The sequence below is a fragment of the Thermobia domestica genome, chromosome 18 (assembly GCF_964235325.1).
Source record: "Thermobia domestica chromosome 18, izTheDome1.hap1.1, whole genome shotgun sequence".
Classification (NCBI taxonomy): domain Eukaryota; kingdom Metazoa; phylum Arthropoda; class Insecta; order Zygentoma; family Lepismatidae; genus Thermobia; species Thermobia domestica.
Window position 1 is genome coordinate 166,065,881 of NC_137471.1, and position 25,315 is coordinate 166,091,195.

The 25,315-nt window shown below is 35.3% G+C and overlaps 1 protein-coding gene across 1 annotated transcript; it reads left to right on the plus strand.

The window, feature by feature from the left end:
* The first annotated feature begins 1,194 nt into the window (after positions 1-1,194).
* Positions 1,195-13,541, plus strand: LOC145676186 (uncharacterized). The gene is made up of 2 exons (XM_081747094.1): positions 1,195-1,979; positions 10,713-13,541. Exons 1-2 carry the CDS (start codon positions 1,615-1,617, stop codon positions 12,148-12,150), a joined length of 1,803 nt encoding a protein of 600 aa, XP_081603220.1. The 5' UTR covers positions 1,195-1,614; the 3' UTR covers positions 12,151-13,541.
* Positions 13,542-25,315: the final 11,774 nt, after the last annotated feature.

Genomic DNA, 25,315 nt, shown 5'->3' on the forward strand with positions numbered 1-25,315 from the left:
CACACCAACCACTTTTCGTTTATTGTTATGCATACTATTATTATTATTATTATTATTATTATTATTATTATTATTATTATTATTATTATTATTATTATTATTATTATTATTAATATTATTATTATTAATATATAAAGTCAGTGGTAGCTCATGCCTTCAACATGTATACAACAGTGGTTTCAAACACATTATAAATTTCCAATGGTCTTTGTCAGGTCGGGCTTTATATTTGTGAAGAAGAAGAAGAAGAACTAATTTTTTCAATAAGCAATTATTCTGTATCATATTAAAACCTGATTGTGTATTTGATTGCAAGTACCGTCTATAATTGCTGGGAGAGTATCCATGAAATATCGAGTAAAGTGGCCGTTATGGCGAGTGCATCGTGCTTTGTGTGTCCTGTGATGACGAGAGTTGTATGGGGTTTTCTATACATATTTACTGAACTTACACACTTTTTCTTTCCTTTACACGTTCATACATTCCCTCATTTTTCTACACTTTTTCCCAGTCATTTTACACTCCTCAATTTTCTCTACCTCTTGTTCTGTTGAACTTGGCCTTCAGCCCCCTTTATCTGTTCGAAATTCTCTCCTTATTCTGATCTTTTCCTATTGTACCATACTTCTCTCCAAAAAATCACAGAAGAAACAATTAAAGAGAAAGCACAGGAAAAGTGGTATGAAGAAGGTGTCAAGAAGAGCAGTTTGAAAGGAATATAAACATATAAAAAGCGTTATAAGAAAATAAATTATATGAACAATGATTTGCGAAGCATTTTTATTTTCAAAGCCAGGTCAGGGAGCCTTGAAACAAGGGTAAGATTAAAAAATTTAAAGAAGTGAACGAAAAATGTTAATTATGTTTTAAAGAAGACGAAACATTAGAACACTTATTGTTAAAATGTGTAGAAACCTTAAAATCGGGGAAAAATTGAAATGGATCGATTAAATGAAAAAGGAAGGAAATTTGATTGAATAAGCTTGGAGGCTAGGCTTTAATGTAAATGGAAGGGAACTAAGTGAGAAACAAATATATAAGAAAACAAAGAACTTCTTGAATTTTGATGGAAAAAGAAAATGGAAAACTTGAAATGAAAAAAGGGCAGTACTTTATTTCTCTTTTTTTCTTTTTTCAGGAACCAAACTTCCGAAGAGAAGGAAGGAAAATACCTTGAACCTGAACCTGAACCTGAAATTTGACTTTTTCCCGATTGCGACACTTCTTTTTTCACGTATTTTCGCTTTATCATACTTACTACTTTCTATCTGTTTTATGACTTTGTACACATCTTGTTACTTTTTTATCATTTTTCAACTATTCTAATATTTACATTTTACACGTTTAATTACCTTTCTAAATTGCCGATATTCTTGTTCAATAGAGTGATAATGATACTATGCAAAAAATTTTTAATGCTTACTACAAACAAACAATCAATTGCCGAGAGAGGAGTAGTGGTTGATGAAGAAGAATAAGAGGAAGAAGAAGAAGATTGGAAATATAAAGTTGCTCTTGTGAACGTACTTGTAAATCATTTCATTAACACTGGCAGCGTAAAATATAAGGGGAGTATAAGAACAGTATTAAATTCTTATTATATTTCAATTCAAAATGGCTGGTAAGGCGTCTGTTAAGTCGGAATTGATGTGCAAAGAAGAAATTGCTTATGACTTACCTAGTGATGATCCGCTCGAAGGGAGAGGGTGGACATACGAACTAATGAGTGACAACAAAGAGTTAATATTATCTACAACGGAAGGAGATGTATCAGTGGACAAGGATAAAGCTAAGTGCTCTTTGGATGTGAAACTAAACGTTGATAGGGTGAAATCAGAATTAGCACTAGAAGAAGATCCTGAATTTGAAAGTAATATAGAAACGCTAAGAAAAATTGTGGTTCAGGAGACTTGCGCGTCGTATTCTAATGACTCCCAACAATTAACAACAAAAAGTTTAAATTCAGTTCGGCCAGAAAGGTAATGTTCAATTTTTCATTAACTAATTGGCTCAGATTGATAATACGATTACATGGTTTCGGAAATTTTGTTGGTTAAAAGCAATACTTCACGAGAAATATTTAGGTATGGGAGATATCATGAACGTTAGTTAGTAGCCTACAATTTGGAAATGACATGGCACACATAGACAAGCTGTATACCAAATAAAAATAATAACAAGATTGATACGATCCATACAATTCTTATGTAGTTCATATCTCGATAAAATAATTATTTCGTTATTATTGGTTACACATTTCTCACTAATTGTTCACATATTTAAAATATGGGTTCTCGACGATATTGTTTTATTTATGTAGAGACTTATGTAAAATACCAAATAATAAGAATGGTAATTATTCTAAAATTTTACAAATGTAAACCTGTAATGTATTATATTCGAACATAAACTATGGACGTTTGTGATTTTATTTTGATTTAGCTCAAATGGGTCTAGCTTGATTTTTCCGGCTGGCTTCGAAAGACATAAGTAAAATACAGGATAAAGAATATTTTAACCAACAATGGATGTTCATTAGGTCCATACATCAGTCCATTTCATAGCTTCACACATTTGTTCAAGGAAGTCGACTTTTTACATTCCCAGGAATCTTTTTTAGGGTATGGACCTGCATTTTTCAATATGGGATCACTTTAGGGGCTTGGTGTACGTACATAATATATGAATTATTGTAAAAACAACGCTAATCAGCATGTGCTAGATGGCCGGTAAAAATAAGAGTGCTATGCAGATTAGGGCATTACGCAGAATGTGGGTAAAAAAAGATAGCGCAAAATTCTGTATTTAGGATGACTTACACGTCTTACGTGTTGAATGTGTTCTTGTACGTTCCTAAGTATTTTATAGGTAACATGCTGAAATGCTTTCTTTGCTTGTATATTTGTGTTCCAAAGTAACACAATACATTAGGGACGTAACTTCTTAATTATATGGATCCCTTCATTCCCAAGCATTTTCATAGTTCCGTGTTATGATTTGCCACACTAAATTTTGATACTTCATTTCGCTTACAGTGGTTACTAGCTACCTTGACAAGGGGTTACTTTGCACATCGGGCATTACTTCGCCAAAATATGAAGAGAGTTTCACAGTCCTCCGTCGGTGAAACCATGAACTGTATACGGTACACGAAGTTTCAACTACCCCCTACGATAGAACATGTAACTCTATTTTGGTGTTAATGTTGGGGTCAGCATCAGTTCTAATTACAGAGAGGCTTTGTTGTTGTAGTAGCGTGGAAAACAGTCACTGTAAGGACCGCCAAATTTTAAAAGAATTTCCGTCAATGTTAAGTTAGTTTCGTTATATTATACATTGTAACATGCATTATACAACGTAACTGATAACCGTTTGAACATTTTAATACAAATAAATTAGTAAAACGGCGGTTAAGCCATACGGAGCGCCATTCTGTGTTTAATTATTTGACAACACAGGTTGTATGTCATTCATTAAAAATACAGATTAATGAATTGGATCCTAAAACCAACGGTTCTGACAATCTCTTACAGTTGAAGCTTGCAGGGTCCCTGACGATTCGAATGAATCGCTTCTACCCTAAGACCTTACATACCACCCTAGTTGCATGCCTTCGGTATTCAAGTCATGACAAATCAGGGTTAATGTCCGAACCCCAATTGGGCTGTCAACATTCAGGCCTTGAGGAGGCATTTTAAGAAAATAAATATAAGGAAGAAGACGACAAGAAATACACCCTGGGAGGAGATTTAATGCTACAGCCTCACATTTCAATTCATCAATTTTTTAATCGTTAGTATTACTTCAGGCCCGCTCGTACCTACAAAATTGGTAGGTTTACAAATGTAACCTTTTAAAGAGCTCTAGCTAATACTTATGTGTGCCTTACTAGCAATTGCACTTATCTTTATCGAGAATAAAGTCACATCCGAGAGCATTTGTCACAATAGTGAATCACAAGATAACAGTAATATTAACTTGTTCATTAAACATTATTGTTGTTCAGTGCCTACTCGTACGTAGCAATCTGAATATGTTCTCATAACATAAACCTTAGTATTACCATATACTGTGTAACTGACGTAGGCACTCCGTACTATCGATACATCATAGTATCCGGTGTTTATCGTAGTAAAGGGTAACGTGGAATCGTAAACGGGCTTCCCTTTTTCTTTTTCTCGAGATCGGTTTATGATTCCCGGCACAAGAATACAAGAGTTATTTTCAAATATCAAAAAGAACAACATTTGATTTACTTTCTCTAAATGCAAATCAAAACTCTAATTATTTTCTATAAATCCAAATCAAAACTAATTATTATATCAAAATCTAAAATCCGAACATCAATCTTATTACCATTATACTTTTCTCTAATTATGCCAAACATTAAAAATTAGAACAAAATTTTGAAATTTTAGTCAATTGCCGAATTTGAACATTAGCTGGAACCCAACCAGGCGTCGGACTGGTTTCATCACTTTAATTTTATAACGAAAGTAGAGATGTTTCTAGGGGATGAACTATATTTTAACCTTCAACTCTTCATAACTTATAATATCGCTTTCTCTGAAGGCAATTAACTTCAGTTATCATTAGTCACATTGAATGCACATTGACTTTTCATAGTGGACTGCATGTATATATTGAACGATGAACAAATCAACGAGCACCTTTATCAAATTCAAGGTTATTGTCAATTACTTTCAATATTATACTAAATTGAGTTTAACTTACAGTATTTTGACGGCGACTTGATCTTACATTACAAATTTCGTATATTTTTTTCATTATACAATCACAATCAGATGAAAAACTTCACTATCTGAAGAGCACATTTTTTAATTACCCAAAATTTTAACTTTATGATTAATTGTAGTTATTACTAGTACTTCTCTAATTATGTTCGTAATTATATCTAATTGCCTAACAAGTCTCTAAATGCTTGATTGTATGGGGACAGTTAATGTTAATATAAACATAAAGGAGAATGATAAAAAACTCAAGCAAAATTTAATAATAAAATTTTATTATGAAATATGGTTCCCAAAACTGGAAAGACCTGAAAAAAAAAGTACAAAACTTAAACATCCTAATAAGAATTCGATACTGAAAGTCCGCATCCAAAACGGGATAGCCATACTTTTCAAAAGTGGTGAGGTATTATTACAATTTCAAAGTCGGAAATCGCGTTCTAAATCAATTACCTGTTTAAAATTTCCAATGCTGTCTTTCCTTTCGTTTCCACATTCATCTTTCACCTCCAAATGCTGTAAGGAAACTGACATCTAAGTAAACGTATCTGATTGTAGGGCGATATTGATGGTTTCTTGGGCTGGTGCGTCAGTGACGGTGGGCACACACTTTGATTCTGAAAAGTAACCTTCGAAATTCGGGGAAATAATCAAATAAATAAACAGTAATACTTTTTTCATAATCTAAAAGTTTAAAAGTTCAAATTCGGTATTTCTGATTTCTCATCTCTTCCCGGGTTTAACCCGAGTTGGGGTGAAGTTCACGCCTTTTTTGTGCTAAGATTTTAATTTTCCATCTGTGCCGGTTACGCTTGTAAGCTGTAATTTAGTACGGTTACATGTACTTTTCCAGTTAGTTTGTTTAATTTCGGAACTTTTCTCCTTTTTACAGCGTATTTACTAAATTTCCACGTAATGACAAGCCTTCCTTTACGACGTTTGGATTTACGCTGCATTGCGATACCTGTCATAATTTTTTTTTATTTTTGCGCTTACTATTACTATATTTTGAAATGTAGTGTACTATAAAATGTTCGTACGTGTTTTCGCTTAAGCTTTCTGGTGTTCTTCGGAGTCGATGTATACTTCTTCCGCATGTTTGACTCGAAATAACCTCGCCTACAGCTCGACTTTAATTTGCATGTAGTTCGTCTTTAACCGAGTTTAGTGCGTTCCGAATTACGCTTACCAAGGCACTTTCCTTTTATTCTCAACTTATTTCCTTCTGCACGCCTAATGTGTGGTTGTGCGTGCTGAGAGTACGCTGTACGTGGAGGTCGACGCACATTGTTTTCATCATGAGCAATCAACATGTCTACATTTTGTGTAGCACTACACTTAAACTTTCGCTTTTTACAATTTCGCAATAGTGAAGTACTAGCTTGAAAATTCAAACATTTCGGCAACTGAAAATTAATAAATATTGCATCTGATTTACTGATATGATCACGTCTGCTCATTTTAATTCTACTGATTATGCTTCTCGAAATCGAGTTTACGTTAATAATGTATTACGAAAACTCAACTGGGTATCATTGGCCATCTTATTTTTCTTCTTAACTTTGGTGTTACATTTCGGTTCTATAACGGAAATATACTTTCGACTGCGTGTGCTTTATTGGAAGTGTTACGCTTGTTTACGGTAAACAGTTCCGACCGATATATTATGTACGAGACATTCACTATGTAAAACAGAATTCGCTTGGCGGGTCTATTGTGAATTTGAAGTCGTTTTCTTCTACAATATTCAAAGCTGATAAAGTCGGAATGGATTTGCAGCACTAAAGTGCAACTTACGTTAGACAAACACTGTTACAAAGACAAATTTGAATTCTTTAATTCGCGCAAAACCATTTGCCTGCGACACAAAACAGACAACACTGTAACTTCGTTATCACACAAAATCATCAATTCAACTCTCAAGCCTTCCCTGGCTTTTTCAAGAGGGCGGATACGCGCAACCTGAACGCTACCGCTTATCATGTGTGAAACATCGGTATCCCTTGCCGGCAAAACAATTTCATTAGAAACAATTTTTTACAGGTACGCGTAACGATTCTTCTTTTTTGCTATCTCTACACTGCATATTTCCTTTTCCTGACTGTAATCGACTTTATGGTTTATTTGGCACATGTCTTTCACAACTTGGGCTGGCTCGAATTCAAGACGGTTTCTTTTCCGCCTTGCACTCTTTTTTTTGTTGGTTTGCCTACACTCTATCTGTGCCGTTCGCATGAATTCATAGAACACAGTGAGACCTTTCTTTCATTCCGCTACACTTTTTTTAAACTCAGCAGTTACTGAATCAACATGATTGGCCGCGTTAACTAATTCAGAGAGTACTTCAGTTAAGGAATTATTGGCTACTTTCATATTAATACGTAAGCTGTCTGCTTTGGCATTCAATTCGCTCTTTCCTACGCTCCCAAATCGTTTCTGTTACAGGCTTTTGAAGATCACCTACTGATTCATGTATTTTTTGTCCTAGGCATCCAATATTCATTACCATTTTTGAGCCATGGTTTCTAATTTTTTCTCTAATTCTTCTGTCAAAATTGCTTGAAATTGTTCTAAAACACTAGCCTCCATATTGATATGAGATACGAGCAACTAATTCAAAGTACAAAAATATAAATGTCTGAGTTTAATACGAAAATAAGAAACATGCGCTTAAAACATGAAACACTAAGAATTTTGATATTACGATCATTAACAACCAATCCTTGTTTTTACAACTCAGGTTTCATTTTGCGACGTGCTTCAATATAAAATTAACACAGATATAAACTAGTACCATATATAAAATATTTTCTATAACTATTCTATCAGGCTTTGATTCCATTTTGTACTAATACACAATAACACATTCAGCAAGGCCATGTGATAATATTTGAAAAACAGTATCACGTGACAGTTTCTACACAATAACTGTGTCTTCATCAGACTTCCACTCCTTCTGGTTGCTGGGAGTTGGTCATCACTTATATACACTGTCCGGAATTCAATTTTAATTAGGTTCCGCCCCTTCTTTAAAAAATAACACTTGTCTAGTTTTCGCTTTCACTTTTTAGCTGCACACGTGTCAAATTAAAGGTTTACTTTTTTCCGCTGGATGCGTCCTGTCCTCTAATTATCCTTGTTATTTTGTTTCTCTTTCTTTCTTCTCCCTTTTTATTCCTTCTTCTTTAAGCAGAATCTTCTCTCACTCTTTATTTATCGAGAATCTTGCATTCCAGTTCATCACCTTGCGTCCTGCTTTCATAATCTCTCTGGCTTCCTTCCATTTTCTCACCAAAGTCCTGTTCTCTACTTCTATGACCTCTGCTCCTTCCCACCCTATCCTGTGGTTTGTTCCTTTCTGATGCTTGTGTATCGCATTGTTGTCCATTTTCAGTCTTACAACATCCTGGTGCTGCTTAATCCTTTTTTTGAATTTTTTTTGTTTCTCCTATGAAAATTTTGTTACACTCCTCGCATCCTACTCTATATATTACTCCCCCTTGATCTTTGTTCGCTATTGCTTTTCTCTTTTTTCTTCTGACTAGTTCAATTATTCTGCTTCCTCTTTTCCTGTACGTCCTAATTCCTGCTTTCCGAAACATTCTCTATATGTTCTCTGTTTGTTTGCACAGTTATTGTGTTGAAACTGTCACGTGATACTTTTTTCTTTTTACACATTATCACATAGCCTTGCTCAGTGTGTTATTGTGTATTAGTATTAAAACATTTACTCTTATTCATAAATGCACATGAAGTTGCATAGTGTAAAACATGTATGTATGTGTGTATGCTCAATCAGCTGTTTGCTATCCACTCACATCTACATAGAATTAAAAATCAACAAGAAAAAATTTTATGAGCTACATTAATCTCTCTGTTGCTCTCAAGGTCAAAACATATTTACTTAACTTACGTGAAAAATCTACATTACTTAGTTCTTGTTTTTTTCTATCACTCTGCTTTATTTTTAATTAATTGTGTTCGCCGAAGATCTGATAGAAATTGACTGTCGACACTAGGCTTATCAGCTCCAAACTCAACACGTTATCTGTATAATGGTATTGTAAAAGCAGTTGTAGGAAGATTACTATAATTTAACCCGGAAAACGGTCGCCATGTGGTTGAAATCGTGTTTTTTGGTAGTTGTTAGATTCTTGTAAATATAATCGTAACCTTCACATTGATTTTAATCTTTTTCCCAAGATTTGTCACTTGTTTATTGCATTTATCCCAGCTTTGCTACGGCAGTGTGACGTAATATTGAGGTCTCAAATATTCAGTAACAATAATAATAATAATAATAATAATAATAATAATATAGGTAACAAATTCCGTATGAGGACACATTGTATTAAAGCCTGTAAAATAACCCGTAGCGTAAGCCATAAGTTACAAAATAGTCGGGATTCGAGAGAAGTGTCAGGACCAACAGCACATACCCTCTCGATACGTTATTACAACTAGCTACATGTTATAACGGAAAGTTTCCCTACAACTAGCTAAATGTTATAAAGGAAAGTTAAATGTTATAACGGAAAGTTTCGAGGTAATTTTGGTGTAGAAAGTAGGGATTCTGAACTCACAAGAGCCGTAATTACAGTTGTTTTTAACTAATGGTTATGCTGGCTAAGCTACAGAAGAAGTCGAAGGCGTTTCGAGAAAGAGGTTCCGTACCATCATGAGACATTTCTACAGCTACTCTAATTTAAACGAAAGATTTCCGCTAATATTTCGTGTAGAATATATTCTACTGTACGTTTTCAGGAAAAAAACTTAAAAAAAAGAACTGAATATAATTGAAAACTAAAGCTTGTAATAAACTAACTTGTGAAGTTTGCAGATTTAATTAAAAAAGCTTTGGTACAAAAATATATACACAGGCCATAATTCATTGAGCTCTGAAATCTTATCAAAATGATGTATAAGATTCAGTCTACAGAGCAATTGTTGCTTAAAGAGTGGCATACACTATTTCTAGAATCAAGATCAGATGAGATACGATAGTTTTGGTCTCGTCTCGATTCTCATCTCCAAAGCATGACTATAGTGTGAGTTAACCTTGTCCCGTCTAGAATTAAAATGTTTCATCCCGATTGTGTTTGGTTTGTTTTAGAATCGAGATGAGAAATTCGTCTTTTCATGGGCAACATTACACAAAACCGAATTTTTTTTTTTGCCTAATATCACGTTTCTGCTTGTAATGGTACGACCTGAGCGATAATAAGTTTTTAATTTTTAAATATTCTTCGAGATAATTGTTATTATTGTTAGTATTATTCCTGAAAATTTGATAGTTCAAGTGCTGAAACAAAAGTGTATTCAAATATTTGAATGTAATGAAGCGTGTGTTATCGCCGATCTATTTCCATCAAAATTCCTAAAATAAAAAAAAATGCTTGACGTGTATTCGATCGAAAAACTTCGAGATTACTGGTCAAGCCCCTAGACCACTGAACCACGATCACAACGTTGTAAATGATTCGTCTTTAGTCTTGTTACTCTAAGTTTCTCTGCCTCAGCTTGGAAAGTTGTATGTAATTTTTTAATTGGTTTCAAAACGTCTTTCGTGTTCCTCTTATGATGATATAAGTGAATTACCTTCGGTACAGTTTCTATTAGTACGTTGAGTTGTTCTTAAACCTTTGGATCGCAAGTGGTTTTTTCTCCACACGAATCTACACATAAGACAGATTTAATTCTCATACTGTGCATTTGTGTCAAGACAGCCGACAATGCATGGTCATAGGCTTATGTCCGCCACGATATAAATGATAGTTTAATTTGATATAGTTAAACAAACTACAGCAACTTATTTTGAGACAATAGTGATATGGTACTCCATTTCATATTTCTACAATATTTAATGTAATAAAACATGTAATATAGCGAATGATTACATGTTTGCTTGCTACTTAATCATTATCTCCATTTACATTTCATTGTTTGTTGAATTTGTTACAGGCGCGATAACATCTTTGCTTTCCACGGAGAAGGGAATACGTTTACTACATTAAATAAATCCATTTCTCATTCTTATGATGAATCTGATACTTCGACGCAGTTTGGCAAAGAATTTCATCGATCACGTTTGACAAAGAATATGGTGACACAGGAAAGTGAAAAAAGTCATACGTCCCAAAATAGTGATAAAAGCTCTACTCAAAGTTCAACTATGTCAAGTGGTGAGTTAGTGCATTCAGGTGAAAAATCTCACATATGTGGAGTATGTGGAAAGGAGTTTAGAGTATGTTCAAGTTTGGCTAGGCACATGGTGATTCACACAGGAGAAAAACCTCACACGTGCCAAGAGTGTGGTAAGGCATTTAATCAACGTTCACATTTGGCTACACACATGTTAATCCACACAGGGGAAAAACCTCACACGTGCGAAGAGTGTGGTAAGGCATTTACTCATCGTTCACATTTGGCTACACACATGTTAATCCACACAGGAGAAAAACCTCACACGTGCCAAGAGTGTGGTAAATCATTTACTGAACGTTCAACTTTAACTAAACACATGTTAATACACACAGGAGAAAAACCTCACATCTGCCAAAAATGTGGAAAGGCATTTATTCTACGTTCACATTTGGCTAGACACATGTTAATCCACAAAGGAGAAAAACCTCACACGTGCCAAGAGTGTGGTAAGGCATTTACTCATCGTTCATATTTGGCTACACACATGTTAATCCACACAGGAGAAAAACCTCACACGTGCCAAGAGTGTGGCAAGGCATTTAATCGACGTTCAAATTTGGCTACACACATGTTAATCCACACAGGAAAAAAACCTCACACGTGCCAGGAGTGTGGCAAGGCATTTAATCGATGTTCGACTTTGGCCAGACACATGTTAATCCACACTGGAGAAAACCCTCACACGTGCCAAGAGTGTTGTAAGGCATTTACTCATTGTTCACATTTAGCTACACCCATGTTAATCCACACAGGAGAAAAACCTCACACATGCCAAGAGTGTGGCAAGGCATTTAGTAGAACTTCACATTTGGCTAGACACACGTTAATACACACAGGAGATAAACCTTACTTGTGCCACGAGTGTGGTAAGGCATTTAATGATCGTTCGACTTTGGCTTCACATATGTTAATGCACACAGGAGAAAAACCTCACGCGTGCCAAGATTGTGGTAAGGCATTTAGTAGACGTTCACATTTGGCTACACACACCTTAATCCACACAGGAGATAAACCTTACTTCTGCCATGAGTGTGGTAAGGCATTTAATAATCGTTCGACTTTGGCTTCACATATGTTAATGCACACAGGAGAAAAACCTCACACGTGCCAAGAGTGTGGTAAGGCATTTTATCGAAGTTCAGAATTGGCTAAACACGTGTTAATCCACACAGGAGAAAAATCTCATACGTGCTAAAACTATAGTGAGGCATTAATTAGACGTTCGACTTTGGCTACACAAATGTTAGTCCGCACAGGAGGAAAACCTCACACGTGCCAAGAGTGTGGTCCGGCATTTACTCGTCGTTCATATTTAGTTGTCGAGGTTCCTTGTTAGGCTGCACACATGTTAATCCTCAGAGGAACAAAATGTCACACATGCTACGAGTGTGACGGCGAATTTAAATATCGTTTAAGTTTGGTTACACACATGATAATCCATACAGGAGAAAGAGGTTAGGTATGCTAAGAGTGTAGTTAGAAGTTTAATCAAAGTTCAACTCTGGCTACACATATTAATATGCCCTAAGTGTGGTATGTCATTTGATAAACGTTGAACTTTGGCTAGAGAAATGTTAACCCACACAGGAGTAAAACATCACACATGTCGAGAGTGTGGTAAGGCATTTAATCTACGTTCGAAATTGGCTATACACACGTGAATCCAAACAGTAGCCAAATCTCACCTTGCAAAAATCCTGGAATATAATTCTTTCAACGTTCATACGTGTTCAGCCACACAAGATCAAAACCTCACACGTGAGAGGTGTGGAAGACGATATAGTCTACGCTCAAACGTTGAAACGCAGTTGAACACAAGTCAGTCACCAAAGAGATGCAAAGATCTTAGCAAGGCGTTTACTCAAGGTTCACATATTGCAAAGTAAATGATAATCCACAAAGGACAAAAATCTCACACGTGGGGAGAGTTTATATGAGATGTCGCATTCTGTTGGAGGAATAGAGATGATATAATCTACGCTGTTATTTCTACGCGTGCTATGAAAATTGTACTATCCTAAATTGATGTTTGAGTAGAATAGTCGACGAAGGGATGTCATTTGTGTCTGACGTTATCCCACGTTTATTGTAGATCCATATCTAAGCTCAAGTTATAGTCACCAAAATGAGCAACTTTGTCACCTTCTGACAACATCTGGAAATGTTCGTGGCATCTTTCAAGTAAACTTAGAGCACTGTTCCTATATGGTCTGCTGAAACACCCGACGAAGATTGTTTTTGGACAGACTTACCTCTGCTCAAATAGTTTCACACTCACGTACGAGATCATTCTGTGCTCTGCTGCCCCATTAATTTTAATACTACAAACAATCCGCCTGTATGGTCTTGCGGTCTTATTTCTATGTAGAGAATTGGTTGAGAAACGACATTCCACTGTTCCTTATTGATATTTTCAGACATGTTTCGCTCACCACTAAATAGCCATATTTACGGCAGAGTCTGTAAAATTGTTTGTTACGCTTTGTACGTTTTTGTAGTGGTTTTAAAGGTGGTTTTCTGTTCACTGCACTTTTGGGCAGTATTCTACTGTACTACTATGAGCAAAATAAATGACGCGTCTCTTTATTTTGAAGTTTTTTGAAAATATCTCCGTTTTCTTTATATGTTCGAAATTTCGGAAGGTTTCCCCAGCAGGACAGGTTAATAACAAACCCGTTTTTAATATTTGTGTTAGATATTAGCTTAAAATAAAGAAATTAGAAGCAAAAAACATTAAATCGACAGAAATCTCGAGAGTTACCAACTCTGCTAAAGTGGGAAATTTTCAAGAACGCGAGGCAATTCTGCAGTTCAACACGAAGCAGCGACATCTATGTCATTGAGAGAAGCGTGGATTAGATCTACAAACGAAAATTTTAACGAAATATTTCTAGTATGTCTTATTATATGCATTATCAGCGAACTCCAAATATATGAATCTATGCTAAGTATTAACGTATAGATAGTGCAAATAGTGGAAATTACCTATGGAAAAAGACGAATTGTTAGCCCAATCGTAATGAAAAATCGTCTTTACTGTAGAACAGGTTCAGCTTACGTAAAAAAGCAAATAGCTCAGTTAGATAAAGCAACGAGTTTATATACCGAAGGTAGACGGTTCGAATCCAGTGGAAGTACTTTTGTCATTTTCATCACTAAGGTTATTTTATTTATTTTTTATTTGGGAAAGAATCAAATTGTAACATATGTGTAAAACTCTTGACGATACCAAAAAAAAAAAAAGAAAAGAAAGAAAAGAAAAAGAAAATATCGTCGCATTTGCTTTGGTGTGTCTAATTTTTGTTTGCAAACAGATTCGTAATTTTTTCCCCTGTGCTCACTGATGCATAACGAATGATTTCCAGTAAATGTTAATTCTAATTTGGAGAATTTTATAGTTTCACAATGTTTCTCACTACATAGTCTTCTATCTACGTGTTTGGATATTTTGATAACAGATTTCCCTATTAAATGTTTAATTTTCTCTATAAATATTTGTCTTAAATTGAAATTGTTTTGAATTTACTACATAAGCAAAGTTGCCCGAAGGAGGAGAGCTCAAGTAATAGATATTCTACGTAAAAGCAACCTATTATAGAATGATGATGTTTCTTACCTTCAGCACATAATCTTAACGTTAGAGAGTCAGAGAGAGAGAAAAATCCTGTTTTTCCTCCCCTATGACCACTCATCTTAAAGTTCTACCCATAATGATTCGTGTCACATAATTTCGGCTCTCCAAAGACATTCATATTTATTATTATTATTATTATTATTATTATTATTATTCCTGAATATGCCACCCTTACATAATGTTGTAACTTCAGACATCTTAGTTTAAAGTGCTTTCTTTAGTAATAATTTGAGCAACCACGTCACAAAATTTAAAATGTATAAGGGGGCACGACGTTTTATTTCCCCTCCTCTCTTTTCAGCACCCTCCAACAGAAGGTATATAATTTCTGAGAAGCAGGGCAGACAAAATGAATAAGAAATATATTTAGAGCATCCTTTCCTCCTTCGTGAATGTAATATCACGTAGCATTTTTTTATTCTACTGAAGACGACCCTAGGCCGTTATGGTTAGGTAGCAAAAGAAATACCTAATATATTTATAGCGCCCCTTAACTGTAATATTACCTCTTCTTTATTTGTTCGAGGCTTCCCTACACAACCAAGGGTGACAAAAAGAATAGGAAAAGTGTCTAAAGATTACAAAAGACTTTATATTTTGTCAGAAACAAGGCAGTATATACTCATTATTGCTTTCGTTAACAAGTGTTTCAACCTTGAGTCGCTTATAAAATTAGGCAGAATAACTTTTGCCGATCATTGTTCTAGAGGGATTTGTCCAGGATGGTTTGGTGTCGAGCTAATAACGATGAGTATGTTTATTTACATCACTGTTAAAGAAATAGCAAACTTTCTGAAAGCAACTTACTTAGGAAACAGATCTTCCTTCTACTTAGCCAGAGCCCACTCTGAAAAATTGCATCTGGCGTTCTGAGTGAAAGTTCTATGGGACTATTAGAAAAATATATTCCCGTTTCCACGCTGATGGTAGAATTTCTTAAACAGTTATTGAATTACGTTCGAAGGGTAGGCGTAAATAGTGCCCCCGCAACAATGTGGCGTGGGGACCGCACAAGCTGCAAGGCCAAAAAATATACAGAAAGTACGCAGGGGCGGAGCAGGCCAAATTTTCACACGGGCAAAGTGACTTTCTGGCGCCCTTCCCCTAGTAGTAGCCTATATTTTACATTTTATCATAGTGTTTTTAATAGTTTAAACCAGGAGCGTCATTTCAGATTTTGCTTTGGGGGGGGGCAAGACCTCTTGATATAAGTAAAATTTCGCGTTTTTCACTGATTTACTACTATTCTAATGATAAAATCTATATACATCTCAAGCTCAGGGGGGGCAAATGCCCCTCCCTGCCCTCCCTAAATAACGCCCCTGTTTTAAATCCATTTTCAAAAAGAAATCCATTACCTAGGACAACTTCACAAAGAATATGGCCCGCTATAAACAATACCAACTCCACCCCACCCCCTGGTCTAGAGGCTAGCACGCCTGCCTTCTGTGGTATCGGGTCCAATTCCCGGTGGATTACTGTTGAACGATAAAAGTGGTTCGGATTCCACTATAATTAGTATCCACATCTCCCTTTCCCATTAAGGCATAACCGTGGAACGCTAAACTCAAGCAAACAAACAAACAATACTTAATTCCCGGCACTCTCTATTCTACATGCCATCTCTCAATTTTTCGATACAGCCCCCTTAGTACTATGAAACTCTCTTCTTCCATAGTGAAATGGAAAAAGATCATATAATTGCCACTACTTTACAAGAATATAAACCAAAAACGTCAGTAGAAAGCACATTATAAAATTTACTTTTTGAGGCTCGTTTTGGTGCCCCTCTTTCTCTGGCGCCCCGGGCAGTCGCCCGGCCCTTAGTCCGCCCTTGAAAGTACGGACGCATAACTAATCACTGCGGAGGAGAGGTTAACCTTCATGTTATGCCACTGGTTTGACGTGTTTGAAATGTTCAGTAAGTGATCGGTTAGTGAAATAATTTCGACGGTTACTGATGTTTAAAGTTTAGCTAAGACAAAGCTACCTAATCAAATACATTTGATATCGCGATGTCACAATTTGATTTTTCCTCACATAAAAAAGATAAAAACAATAGTAATAAAAACCCTTACTCATACTGGGCTCCTAACTAACTAACAACCTAATTCTTACAGACTAGTTGCTCTGACCAACTGAGTTTCGATTTCTTACGCGAAAGAAGTCTGTTATATTAAGAGGCATGCTTTTCATTATCAAAACTGTTCGAAGTAATACGAACATGGCTTAAGAACAGAGACGAAACTGAATTACCACTCGATTGACCTTGAGGGCAAATCACCAAAGCGTAGCTATAAACGTAAGTTCGGCATGCATTTCTCTGGAGTTGTGTTCAGTATTCCTATCTGCCAGTCATGCTTGTTCGTAGGAGTAATATGTTACTAACCTAACCTTTCGATAGAGCACAATGACAGAGAATCAGAGGAAACGAATTCTTGCCCTTGTGAACGTGGGATATCACCATGTGCAATAAAACTGACGCGTCTCCTTGAAGTGATATTTCATCGAAAATAACTCGTTTTCCTTTATATAGTCTATCCGAAGTTTTTGAGGGTTTCAAAATGAGGAAATGTTACTGACAAATAAGGACGCATTTAGGGGTGGGTCCAGGGGGTCCGGACCCCCTCTGAAACCCCAACTTTTCTGTAAATTTAGCCTAATTTTGGGGATTATCTTTTAAAATGTTATTATAATTTATCCTAATATTGAAGTCGGACCCCTCCCGAAATAAATTACTGCATACGTGTCTCTGACAATTTTCAATATATTCGTTAAATAATAAAGTAAAATAACTAAATTAGGAGAAAAATCTACAAGGGGTAGTTTATACTAAGGGGGTGAGTTTTTTCTCAGTGATTTTCTCAAAATGGACTCAAATGTTTTCGTTCATATTTCATAAATAAAGATTTCATTAATAACTTATCAATATGGCATAACTCGTTTGTCCTAAAAAAATGCGAGGGGTAGTTTATTCTTGGTGGAGTGTTGTCTGGGCGATTTTCTCAAAAACGACTCAAAAGAGTTTATTCATATTTCAAAAATAAATATTTCGTTAATAACCGAACAATATGGCAAAACTCATTTGTCCTGAAAAAATATGCGAGGGGTAGTTTACTATTGGGGGTGTTTTTCCTCCACGGTTTTCTCAAAAATGAGTCAAGCAATTTTGTTCGTACTCAGAAATAAATATTTCATTAAAAACCTAGTAATATGGAATAACTCGCTTACCCTGAAAGAATCCTCAAGAGATAGTTTATTCGGGGAGTTATTTTTCCCTCACGATTTTCTCAAAAATTACTCGGACAATTTTATTGATAATTCATAAATAAGTATTTCATTAATAACCCTATATTTTAGTATAAGTCATTTCTATGAAAAACAATTACAACGGATAGTTTATTTTTGGGGTCAAGGTTATTTCCCCGACAATTTTCTCGAACGACAGGCGATTTTGTTCAAATTTCGCAAATAAATATTTCATTAATAACCAAAAGTATATCTTAACTCATTGTTCGAAACAATTCACAAGATGTAGGTTACTCCTGACGTGTTCTTTTTGAACGACTTTCCCAAAGTGACTCATTTGATTTTTTTCATATTTCATAAACAATGATTGCATTAATTGGTCTATTATATGTCTAATGAAAATGTGCTCAAAGTGTGAGTTAGTTTTGTAGTGTGGATTTTCTTCAATCGAAGTTTTTTATTCGATAATCTGACATTCGATGTATTTGAATAATACGAAAATTTTATTCGTATTATCCAAATACACACTTCAGTAACAACTGCGGCCTAACACAGTTAAGAAATTGAATTGAAAAAGTTTAGTGCGGTGGCCCTGTAATTGAATATTTTTTGAGAAACTCCCTAGCTTTTTGTGGTAAACTCAGGCTTTTCTTTTTCGAGCGACAAAAGAGAGAAGAAAATATAGTGATTGTGAAAATAATATCAAATTTAGATTTCAACGGATTTACATGTTTCATGGCGTCTACATACCGAAAATGTGACTTTTCGACACCCGTCCTTCCGATCCGTCCGTTCGGCACACTTTTATATGCACTCGCCTAGAGGCCATACCGTTCAACTTATCTACACCAAATTTTAAACTTAGGGTTTACTTAGTATTCTTACAGGAGCTTTTCCATTTTTTCCTACCACCTAAAATAAGTGTGGTTTACAAACATCCGAAAATCGAAAAACGCTATTTTCTCAAAAATGGTTTTAACAATTTTGTTTATTTTTCATTAATCAATATTTAATTAACAACCCTATATTGCAGTATCAGATATTTCTCTTAGAAAAATTTACGAGGGGTAGTTTATTCTTGGAGGTGACTTTTTCTCGACGATTTTCTCAGAAAAGACCCTGGCGAATTTTGTACACACTTCATAAATAAATATTTGACCTTACAACATGGTATAAGTCAATTGACCTGAAAAATATATGAGTAGTAGTTTATTCTTGGACTTGAATTTATTCCCAGTGAGTTTCTCAAACACGACCAGTTGGTAACTCTGTATCTTGACAACGAAGCTGAATTCGAAAACTGTAAGAGGACCATTTGTCTCCTTTTGATGTCACGAATCACCTCCCGAAGTTTGTGGACATCTTTCAGGTTCACCCTTAATGAAGCTTCTTTTCGAAAAGTTAACTATTAACTTTAGGCATTGTTTATCTTTTTTAAAATCACAAATGTCGTTATTAATTTTAAGGCAGAGAACTACTTCTGAGAGAATACATCTTGAAAAATAATTTTAAAACTTAGACTTTTGTTTTCGAGACATTCCAGACAAGACGAGACATTTTACAAGCTATCTCGTGTCCAAAACATTTGCCTCGTATTATCTTGGATGTCACAAAGCGCGTCTTGTCTCTTTCTCGAGACATGTCTTATCTCGTGCGCATTCGTTAACACTTGGAAAGGATTATCTTTCTACTCAAAGCATTGTTTTTATAATAGTTGCATATTTATGACAATTGCTGTCCACATAAATTACAGTCCTTTCAGTTGAATTAATTTTTATTATTATTATTATTGAAATTGCAATATCTAGTTTAACGTTGGACGATTATGCACCTACGCTAAGGGAGAATGATGATGAATGAAATGGTGAAATGAAGAAAGTGGGAGGAAAATGGAAAATCTCAAGAAAACACATACCCATGCACACGGTATTTGTCCACCTCAAATTTCACTTGGCACGAAGTGGAATCGAGCCACGGACCCCCTGCACGAAAGGTCCCTGCAATGCTTTGTTATTATTATTATTATTAATAATAATAATAATAATAATAATAATAATAATTGAAGCGAGCTTAACGAGTTTCAACCGTACGACTCAACCAACGTTTGGGTGCCTGTTCGTTCGTCTGCTCCTCTCATAAAAGACACTTCATTTTAATGAAACTAGTAAGTGCCTTCTTTTAGCTCTGCGAAGTAACTATTGCTTGGAATATGAATCTGCAAAACATAAGAGGTAAAATTAACCAAATGGTGCAAGTTTCCACTTATATATACAAAACAATTTTGCAATATCAACTACGTGAATCTTATCCCATAAAGAAGCCGAAACCCCTACACCGAAGAGCCCTCCGAGATTTGATCATTGTCCACACGGACTGAAATTGTCATTTGAAGCCAATAATTTCTTTAAAATAGACGGAAAATTCGGCAGTTATAAGCATTTTCATATTTTTGCCTTTTTCCATAAGGGAGCCGTAGCCCCCTATACTGAAGAGCCCCCCCCCACAGATTTGATCATTGTCCACTCGGACTGAATTTGTCATTTGGAACCAACATTTTAATACGAAGCAAAATATTTCTTTAAAATAGACGAAAAATTCGAAAGTTATAAACATGTTAATAATTTTGCCTTTTCTTATAAGGGGGCCGTATTAGCCTACACTGAAGAGCCCCACGAGATTTGATCATTGACCACTTGGACTGAAATTCTCATTTGAAACCAAAACTTTAATATGAAGCCAAAAATTAAACTTTTACATCAATTTAAACTGACGGGGTTCCGGTACCCCCCACTATTGTTTAGTTTAGTTAAGTGGTAATTTGTGACAGCTTCACATCATCAAAAGAAAGTTTCACTTCCCCTCCCCTCCCCCAGGAGTTCGTGCTGGATCCACCACTGGAATCAATAGACATTCTTCCTATTCTTTTTGTCACCCTTGATTGTGTAGGGGCTCCCTCGTACAAATAAAGAAGCGGTAATATTACAATCAAGGGGCGCTATATATTAGGTATTTTTTTAGTTACCTACCCCTAACCGCATAGGGCCATCTTTCGTAGAATAAAAAATATTACGTGATATTCCAATAATGAAAGGGGAGAGGATGCTGTAAATATATTTCTTATTAATTTTGTCTGTCCTGCTTATCAAAAATTACTTTCTGTTGGAAGGGTACTGAAATGAGAGGGGAAAAATAAAAAGTCGTACCTCCTCCTACATGGTTGCTCAAATAAGTACTAAAGAAAGCATTTTAAACTAAGATATTTAAGATTTAAACTAGGAAACTAAGATATCCTTACATTATGTAAGGATGGCATATTCAGGATTATTATTTTATTATTATTATTATTATTATTATTATTATTATTATTATTATTATTATCAGTATTATTATTATTATTTGAATGTTTTTGGAGCACCGAAATTTTGTGAGACGAACAATGATATGTAGAGGTTTAAGATGGGTGGTCATAGAGGAGGAAAAACCAGGATTTTTCTCTGTCTGACTCTAACGTAAAGATTATGTGCTGAAGGTAAGAAGCATCATCATTCTACAATAGGTTGCTTTTACGTAGAATATCAATTAGTTGAGTTCTCCTCCTTCGGTCTACTTACCTTATGTAGTAAATTCAAAACAATTTCAATTCAATACAAATACATTGTAAAACTTTTCCGTAATTAAACATCTAGGGAAAATCAAACATTTAATAGGGACATCTGTTATCAAAATATCCAAACACGTAGATAGAAGACTATCTAGTGAGAAATATTGTGAAACTTTATAAAATTCTCCAAATTAGAATTAACATTTACTGGGAAACATTCATTATGCGCCAGCGAGCATATGGTGAGCAGTGAGCACAGGGGAAATAATTACGAAACTGTTTGCAAACATAATTAGGGACGCTAATGCAAGTGCGACAACGGCATTTTTTCTTTTTTTGGTATCGTCATGGGTTTTACACATACGTTACAATTTGATTCTTTCCCACATAAAAAAATAAATAAAATAACCATAGTGTAGTGATAAAAAAGACAACGGCACTTCCATGGGATCGATCCCGCTACCTTCAGCATACTGACTCGTTGCTTTAACTAACAGAGCTATTTGCTTTTTTACGTGAACTGAGCCTGTTCCGGCAAAGACGATATTTCATTACGATCGTCCTACCAATTTGTCCTTTTCCATAGATAATTTCCACTATTTGCTCTATCTTTATGTTAATACTTAGCATATATTCATATATTTGGAGTTTGCAGATAATGCATATAATAAGACATACTAGAAATATTCGTTAAAAGTTTAGTTTGTAGATTTAATCCACATTTCTCTCAATGACATAGATGTCGCTGCTTCGTGTTGAAATGCAGAATTCCCTCGTGTTCTTGAAAATTTCCCACTTTAGCAGAGTTGGTAATTCTCGAGATTTCTGTCGATTTAATGTTTTTTGCTTCTAATTTCTTTATTTTAAGCTAATATCTAACACAAATATTAAAAACGGGTTTGTTATTAACCTGTCCTGCTGGGGAAACCTTCCGAAATTTCGAACATATAAAGAAAACGGAGATATTTTCTCACTTCAAAATAAAGAGACGCGTCATTTATTTTGCTCATGGTAGTACATCACCACATTAAACGCAGAATATAAAACATTTGATTTGGCACACTTCTCTAGCGTGGGATCACGTTGCCCAAGTCACTCTCACTCTTTTCTTGCCATCTGAGTTGAACATTGTAAATTATTTTAATTGAGTGTTCTCTACCAATAAATGATAACGATATTTCACTGCATCTCCAACTGTCAAACGCAGACTCTAGCCGTTGCCTTACTACTGGGTTAACAATAGAAATAATAAAACATAGAGATAGCACAAATTTTTTTCCAGAAGCAGTATCTCGAACTTTAACTTTTCTGCGGTTTGATGCCGTCTTTTTGTATTTTATGCATAGACGATCCTAAGTACATACAAAGATTTGTTACTGCCCAACTTAACATACAGATTTACAGTGTGGATAACTTCATTATTCAAAATCTATAAAAGAAACTGTTGACCTTCTAACCAAAAGTTTTCCACATACCTTTCATTGTCCGGTTACGTAGTCCCACTCTGAAGCTATACCAATGCATAACTTGTCCATATTACACTAATATATCGAAAAAGTAAATATCACCTATATCAACAAACGCTTCCAAACTCAGCACTCTTTATTCATGCAATATATACTACCTCACTTTAGACCCCACACCAAATCGCTATCAGCATACTCCTTGTCCCTAATGTTTACGCTCTGCCAGTACACTACCCTCGTGAGATACATTGTTCTTAACCTTATAGTGGTAAGGTGAAAAAATTTTTTGTGAATGGTAACATTTTGCCTCCTGGACCCAGGAACATTTTTGTCTGATAAGATGTGAACTAGGATTTAAATTTGTATTATATTTATAATATTAAATACAAACACCAGACAGTGGATACGCTTTAAGCGAAACTATACATTTTTATTGAGGCAATACCTTTCTTGATAAAATTAAGTTCGATAATTATGTGACTATTTTATTGCTTAAATACCGGTACTGAAAATAAAATATTTATTAACTAGAAAGAAGTAAACCAGGATTTCTCCTAATAGCGGTATATTCACGTTTCAATTCTGCAGCAGTCTCCACACATCATTTTTGCGTGACTTAGGCAAATCCACTTACAACACTCTTGGCAAAATATCTGGCCTTACTGTGTTTATACATGTAACATCGTCCTCGCTTTCCTACATGATTAGGTACAGAAGCATCTTCTAGAGTTAATCCGAAAAACCTTGCTGTGTTCGCTAAATGTATAACATTACTACTAGTCGGTTCTACATTTTAGAAGTGATAAAACCACGTTATTTGCCATCGTGTAGTATTTCTTTCTTCGTCATATTCAGTAGGTATCTGGTCTACTATGTTCACCCCACCTTTAGTATCGTTGTAAAATGTGACGATCTCTGGCTTCCCTTTTATCTCTGGTACTCTCATCTAATTTGACGTCATTGTGCATACTTGAGATCAGCACTAAACACAGATAATTCTTAGATGCATACGAACCAATGGTGCAGTTCTAATGAAAACCAAATACACTACTGTATTCTTTCCTCCGTTTGGCATTCACAAACGCGGGGGCAACTCTCTTGTTTTTACGAATTGTCCCTATAATAGTTAACTTACTGTCTCATTCCATTTACTTAACCAAATTGCAGCTTGTAAACCGATTATTGTAAAAAGGTCTCTTTGCAAGATGAACCATGAATCTGTTGATACAATCTCTTCACTACTTCTTCAGGTTTGTTATCTATCTGGAACGGGCCTTCTGGTTGTGTCCTCACATACACTTCTATATTTGTTGTGTAGTATAATGTTTCACCAACAAGAATAAAAATTTTAATTCCACATTTTGGAGGTCTTTTAGGCATATAAATACGAAATCCACATCTTCCCCGGAAATCGACAAGTGTCTCACCCAAAGTTGCTAACATACCAATTAAGAAAACTGTTGTTGCAGTTGTTTACAAATAATTCAAAAAAAAAGTCACGAATTGGGGCTAATCTGGGGCTAAAGGTTATATCTGATTATGTTATTCATTAGCATCTTCCACTCTTTCATCCATCACACCCTGCACAGTAATCACATTCTGCTCAGTTTGGCTTCTCCGGTTCCCATCATCACATAGAGATGACCCTACGCAAAAGACACATTCATTTGTCTGATTAACAATACACATGTGTTAACTTTTGCTTCGCACCTCCCCTCATTCTCCGTCCTCGTTATTCCTTTACACATTTTTTATTTTCTCTAATTGTAATGTATTTATATTGAATCAATCTGTCTATATTAAGTTGTGTTATATATGTTTACTTTCTTTTTGATTTTTTGTTAGTTTTTATACCGTATAATTGTAAAATTTCGATAGAGCACAGATCTCCACTTACACTTTGTAAATAAATTCTTTTCCATCACTTACGTTACAGAGGGCGTAACCTTTTCGTAGGTTGCTAGTCACTTTGATTTGCCGGTAAAACGTAGTGCATTCACATACTTTCTCAGCTGGCGCACATGTAGTGAGGCGTAGCTGCCAAGTCTAGACTCTATTTATTGCACTCATGTGGGCGCACAGTGATGCTAATTCATTAACAGCCGACAGGTTGCAAGAAATTGAGAGTTTTCACGAGCGTAATTTGGCTGGAGTACACAAGTAGTATAATTTTTAATCATCATTATGATCATTTTCACTCTTATCCTGTTCTCATCACATAGTTTTGAATACTGTTTCAGTTCGGTTATTTTACCGCATATGATAATTGACGATGGAAAGTCTTTCATACATCCTTTGAAGATAAAATTGCCGAGGTGGCTCAGTTGTAAAGCGTTCACCTCTGATGTATGGGGTCTCGGGTCCAAACCCTGCTCCCGCCAAGTTAAATTTGTGGTGGACAAACACCGTG

What these genes read in the sequence shown, in the direction of transcription:
- LOC145676186 (XM_081747094.1), top strand. Translation starts at nt 1,615, where the DNA reads ATGGCTGGTAAGGCGTCTGTTAAGTCGGAATTGATGTGCAAAGAAGAA. An exon ending in AATTCAGTTCGGCCAGAAAG is followed by an intron (nt 1,980 to 10,712) that starts GTAATGTTCAAT and finishes AATTTGTTACAG; the next exon opens with GCGCGATAACATCTTTGCTT.